The 6000-nt window shown below is 50.4% G+C and overlaps 1 protein-coding gene across 1 annotated transcript in view; it reads left to right on the plus strand.

Annotated features, from left to right (window-relative positions):
* Nucleotides 1–649, plus strand: part of PPP1R8 (protein phosphatase 1 regulatory subunit 8) — a 28515-nt gene extending 27866 nt beyond the window's left edge. Inside the window, exon 5 of the mRNA XM_073317930.1 lies at nt 209–649. Coding sequence (XP_073174031.1) covers nt 209–562 — 354 coding nt within the window. The 3' untranslated portion in view covers nt 563–649. The remainder of the gene's footprint in view (nt 1–208) is intronic.
* The last annotated feature ends 5351 nt before the right edge of the window (nt 650–6000 follow it).

Here is a 6000-nt window from a genome sequence, read left to right on the forward strand (position 1 = left end):
AGGAAAGCCAGCTGGGGTGATGGGAAAGAGGATCACCTGTCCGTGTCTGTGTAACTCCTTCATATAGGACCGTGGTATGCATGGTGACTGTTTGTGGTGTGTGAGAAGGTGAAAGAATTAGATGGGATCCAGTTAAAGTGGCTTCTTGTTCTGGCCCTCCATGCTGTGAACCGTTCACTAAACAGTTCCGTCTTCCCTCCAATTGCAGAAGAAACGGATGGAAAACCCAGGCTCGCTGAGCATGGACGAGTCTGTAACCCGGCGCATGCAGAACTTCCCCTACGGCGGAGGATTGTATGGTGGCCTGCCTCCCACTCACAGTGAGGCAGGTTCCCAATCGCATGGTGTTCATGGGACAGCACTCATTGGAGGCCTGCCAATGCCCTACCCCAATCTTGCCCCAGAGGTGGACTTGACTCCCATTGTGCCATCGACAGTTAGCATGAACCCTGCTCCCAACCCAGCCGTCTTTAATCCTGAAGCTGTGAATGAACCGAAGAAGAAGAAATATGCAAAGGAGGCCTGGCCAGGCAAGAAGCCCACCCCTTCTCTACTGATCTGAGATGGGCTTTGTTTGGGGGTGGGAGCGATGAACTTGAGAAACTGTTCCCGTGCAGTATCGTCTTTTAAAGTTTGTGTCCTAACCACATGTAATATCAAGATTGGAAGAGTGAAATGTCCCTCAAAGATCTGTCTTCAAAACATTTTTATATGTCTGTAAAAAACACATCTCCCACCTCCTTTTGAATCCAAAGGCCAGCATCCTTTTCCCTTAGCCATTACTCTCCATAAGTTAAAGGGACACTGTCAAGTAATTCAACCCCCAAATTTATGGCCTGATCCTGCAAACACATCAACTAGGTGTAGTGCTTACTACTATGAGTAACCTTGCTCCAGCTAGACTGCTCAGGGCAGTATGCCCTACCTTAAGAGTAAGTGTGCCGGAGCAGGCCTAAATTCAGTACTAAATCAGGCTTTTGTGTGTAACTTTAAAACATTACAAAATGTAATATACATGGAATGGCTTTTATTGTTTTACTGTTACAAAATCACATAAAGGCTTTTAGTTTGGCTGTAAACATTCCCTTGTACTTGCAACCTAAAACACTGCAGCATCTGGGTAGCTCTTGAGAAGCTGGAGGTGAAATGGACAAGAAATAAAAGTGAAACTGACTAGTCGATTTCTACTCATCACCCTCTGTTAAACACAAAAGGCAAACAGCAAAGAAATGGTTAGTGTGAACTCTTCTCTTCTTAAAAAACCCTCTGCTCTGATATTTGAGGTGTTACAAAGGACACAGATAAGGATACTTGGGTTTTTTTAAAATATGGTTTTTAATCTTTCAGCTGAAATGAAATATCTTTTATTGAAGAAAAAACAAACACACACACAGCGCCTTAAGATTTGTGATCATACAAGGTGTCAGGTCTGTGATTAGGAGCAGCTAGCCAGCCAGCAGCCATGGGTTGGTCACATGCAAACTACATGGGTTTTAATGATTAAAGAATAAAACCGTGTGCAGTCTTCTGTATGTTGTCCTTTTCCCCTGCTAACAGCTGAGGGCAGGGGTTAAAGACAAGCAGCAGATTCCTGAAATGATGGTAGTTTCTCAGTGGAATGTAAAATCCTGCCTCATCTAAACAGAAGCACTTTTCCAAGCTTGGGTACACAGCATTCTGGTTTGACCTCTGTTTTCTTTCAGTTGAACAAAATGAGAAATTTGACGAGGATTTGCAGGCGTATTCCCAATCTGTAGTTTCTAAAACAGAAATTTTAAGTTCATTCAATATTTTGCTTCAGAGAAAGCAGCGATACTTTGCCCTAGGCTTATTCAGGAGCCTTTAAATTGTGTGATAAAACAGTTCATCTAATTAGTCACCGTATTATTTTTGGGAATTCCTCCAGAATACGTGCACTGACATTTGACGTAACATCCCTGGCAGGTCATTAGTAGTGCATTGTGAGGAATTACCTGGCAAACTAGTGTGGCCATTAGACATATGGTGCCCTTTAATGTATCCGATCTGGCCATACACCCTTGAACTGCTCTGGACAGATGTTCCAAAATCAGTGTAATTTTTGCTTCTGTAGAATGACACATTCTATCATGTTTGTGGCATAAAAATGAGATAGTAACTACCCTAACCAGGATTGGTTGAAGTCCCTTATGGCCTGGCTGGTTCCCTCCCCCTCTCCACCATATCTGGCTCTAACTACTAGATGCTGGAGCTTTTTCTGGTGTCATTTCTCCATGGTATGATGGTGTGTTACATTGTTTTAGGTTGTCATGCTAAATGGCTTGTGTTCCTTCTTAGTTCCTATTCCAAATCCTCCAAAGTCCACTTACAGACTTCCTCCCTAGATTTTTAGTTCTACTTCTTCCTAGGCTGTAGGATTTTTCTCTTTCCTGCCAGTCTGTGTTATGAAGGCAACTCTTTAGGATGTGACCAGTTGGGGCAAGTAAAAGTTGAACAGACTTTATTTTACAAGTGACTCTTTGCAAGATCTCCCTGGGGAAAGGGAACTTTCCTGCTTGTTGTCTTGAAGCTCTTCTCCTCGTTGGGTTTGTACAAGCTCTCGTTATTTCAGAGCTCTGTGGCTATTACAGGCCAGGAAGGAGGGGATGGCATGAAACCCATGGGCTTTGTACAGAAGTTTGTACATTTGTGTAATAGGCCTTTTCACACTTTCTGTTTAGCTTTTTACCTGTAACCTTTACTACATTGTAAATTAAATGCAAATTTTGCCATTTTGGAGTTTAGTGTGTTCGTTCCCAACCTAGAGCCCTGCTGCAGTTGGGCATTTGCATTGAAGGTCTTTGTCACTGCAAAATGCCCTTGTCGTTGGAGGCCCTAAGCTTAGCAGGGCTGGCTAGTGCTCCACCCTGAGAGAAGAGTAAGTCTGATTGCTGTTCCCATCCTGCCTCCTATGCCTTGGGCTCATGGCCTGTACCCAGTTGCACAGAATGGTGTCAATCATGGAGTGTTCTCAAACAGTAATTGCCCTTCTCCATTTTCTGACCCTCTGTCCAAATGAATCTTTGTTTTCCTGAAAGGGGCTCAGCTCCCAAAAGCCTGGGCAATGCTGCCTTTGAGAGGCAGTCTTTGGGCCAGCCTGTGAGTGTTCATTGCCATAGGAGCAATAGTTTATGGACTACGTATCCAAAGCAGGGGACAGCACTCACAACTGAGGCCAGACTGCTCTGCTCCCATTGTGCGACTGGGCCTCTGAATGTCAACGTGCGCCCAGTGCACTGAGCCCTTTGGTGACTGCTGCTCTAAGTGGCTCTGCCAAGTATTAATCTGATACGTGCTTTTTAGACCCTGTCTTTCCAGGAACTGCTCCAAAGAATCTTCCTCCTTGGGCAGGAATGTGGAAGCTCTGTCTAGTGGCAGCAATGCAGGCAGGAATAGCTCTACACCTAAAGCAACAGATGTGCTCAGTACCACCAAGGTGCAGGCCACGATTGCAAGGGCTGAGCACCCAGAAACCTGTCCTGAAATCCTTTGGAAATGTGGCCCTTTGCTATTGCATCTCTGGCTAGAAATCCAAAGGCTGAGCAACTCGCACTCCTGCAGCGGCAGGGCAGGGAAGGAGAAAGCACTCCAGGGCTGAGGCACTGGGGTGGCTGGAGGAAGCCTGTGTGAGGCTTTGCAGGTCAGCCAGATCAAAGGGGGACACAGTGGGGAAGTGAGGATTCAGGCTGGAGTGGGGAAGTTGGAGATGGTTGTATGAGGGGTGCCTGCCAAAGGAAGGGGAGCTTGGGGTGTCAGGCAGGCGCTGTAAGAGACAAGCTCATATTTCAAAAGCATTCAGAGGGAGCCAGGGACTTCCTTGCCAGGAGGGTTCCCAAGGCAGCCTGCACAGACCCACGTGTTCAGCAGGGGGCAGTGTTGAGCCAAGGCCTTTGGCTGCGTGCTCTCTGCTCACTGAGCTGGCAGGTTGCGGTGTCGGGAGCGAAGCAGCTGGTGTTACTTTTATCTGTCTGCCCTTGGCAAGCGTGGGGCCGATTGGGAGGGAGAGGGGCAGGATCCTAGCCAGCTCATAGAGTGGAGACAGCCCTGTGCTTAGGGCCACCCTGAAGCCAGCCTCTCCCTTGCTCCTGGAAGCCCTGGAGAAGCCCTCAGGTATACGCTGTTGGCTGGCTGATGGGCTGAGCATGTGTGCACCTCAAGCCCAGCACTGTCCATGATGCTGCCCTGTCCCCCTCAGCAGGCTGAAAACCAGCAACCTCCCAAGGTTTCAGGCTCCAGCATCTCGCTCTGCTTTCTGCAAACCTCCTTCAGAGTTGCTTGCCATGCTGGGCAGCTACAAGATGGGCAGGCGGGCACCTGCCCTCTCCCTTCAGGCTCCTGCCCCACCCTGACTTCCCCATGTCCCCATCTGTCACCCACGTGACATGCGGGGGTGTCCCTGCCACGCCAGCCCCCTCTACGGCAGAGTTGGACTGTCTAGTCTGGCAGCTCTGTCGCGGGGGGGCAGGGGGAGGAGACCTGTCCTTTCTCCCTCCCCCAGCCCGGGAAGGTGTGCGCTGGGTCTACTCTGACTCCTCCCGTAGCCCTGCCCAGTCTAGGCAGCCCCGCAGGGGACACTGACTTGAGGAACAGGCAAATGTGGCAGTTCTGGTTGTTGGTGGCCACAGATGGCTCTTCGCTTTCTGCTCTGCATCACGAGGGGCCAGTTCCTTTTCCAGGCCCTGCTGGGAATCCTTCCCTTGCCCCTGTTCCTCCCTCAAGCAGACTCCGGGTACACCCTAGAGCCTCTTTCTCCTGTCTCATTAAGTGAGGGTGGAGGGGAAGGAGACAATGGTGGAAATAGTGGGGGGTGTCCCTTCCCATGCCACCCCGACTGGAGCGAGGGGGCTCCCCATGCTCCTTGGCACCCCAGGCTGCTTGGCACCATCTTGGCCACCCTGCAGCCTTGTTCTGGTTGCCAGCTCAGCTAAGCCTGGCGTCGTCCTTTCCCCCGGTCCCAGCTAGATGGTCGCTCTCTCAGCAGTAGCTACAATATTTGAAGTTCGCCTGTGAGCAGAAAAGAACCAGCGCACCCCACAGCAGCACTTCCTGTATGGCGCCAGGCTGCCAGCGTCTGGTGACAGGTCTCCCCCGCCCGGTGCTGGCTGCAGAAAGCTCTTCCCTGCAGAGCAGGCAGGCCGTTACCAGGCCATCTTGGCCATCTGCGTGGACGCTGGCATGAAGCTGGCAAATCCATGGGCACAGCTGAAGGGCCAGGCACGAGCAGTAACCAACAGGCAAAGCTCTGAAGTCCTGAGGGCTGGAGCTGCGTTTTGCAACCAGGAAAAGGGAAAGCTGCTGTCCTTCCAGGGGGAGGGGAGGACAAAGCACCAAACTACCAACCTGACCCTGCCCTCCACGGGGCAAAAAGAGCTGAGTGCATGGCTGCCGCTGACTCCGTAGGACACTCCTGCAGGTTCCACACATGAGCCCACCCTGGTATGTGGCAGTTAGGAGGAACAGCAGGGCATGGGGCTGCCCTCATGGGGAGCAGGGGATGTGCAGCACTCCCAGAGTAATGGAAAACACTCAGCTGCAAGGGCAAGGGAACCCATTTAGCAGGGTCCCGGACAAACCATCTCTCAACCAGCGCTCCATGGGCCGCACAGCCTGAGGAATTTGCAACGAGATCTCCGGGCCACAGGAAGAGCCCAGGGTCTAAACCCACTCCCGATAAAGCCAAGGGGAGTCCTCCCATCAGTTCAAATGAGCGCTGGCTCGGCCCAAGGTCAGCAATGGAGAAAGTTCATTTAATAGGTTCCTGGGCATATTTATCTTTATTTCAGTCATGACCTACTTGCTCTAATCAAAGGAGCTAGACCTCCGGGGCAGAGTGACCACTGGGACATTTTAAAATTTACCTCTCCACCACCAAGAAGTTTAACAAGTAAAAATGCTGTTTTTAATCAACCCTAAAATTCCCTTGCTGGCGCATTGCACCGTGGCCTGCCAGAGTGTTGGGTGAATGCTGCAAAACTGGGCTTG

Source organism: Lepidochelys kempii, chromosome 19 (assembly GCF_965140265.1).
Source record: "Lepidochelys kempii isolate rLepKem1 chromosome 19, rLepKem1.hap2, whole genome shotgun sequence".
NCBI classification, from domain to species: domain Eukaryota; kingdom Metazoa; phylum Chordata; order Testudines; family Cheloniidae; genus Lepidochelys; species Lepidochelys kempii.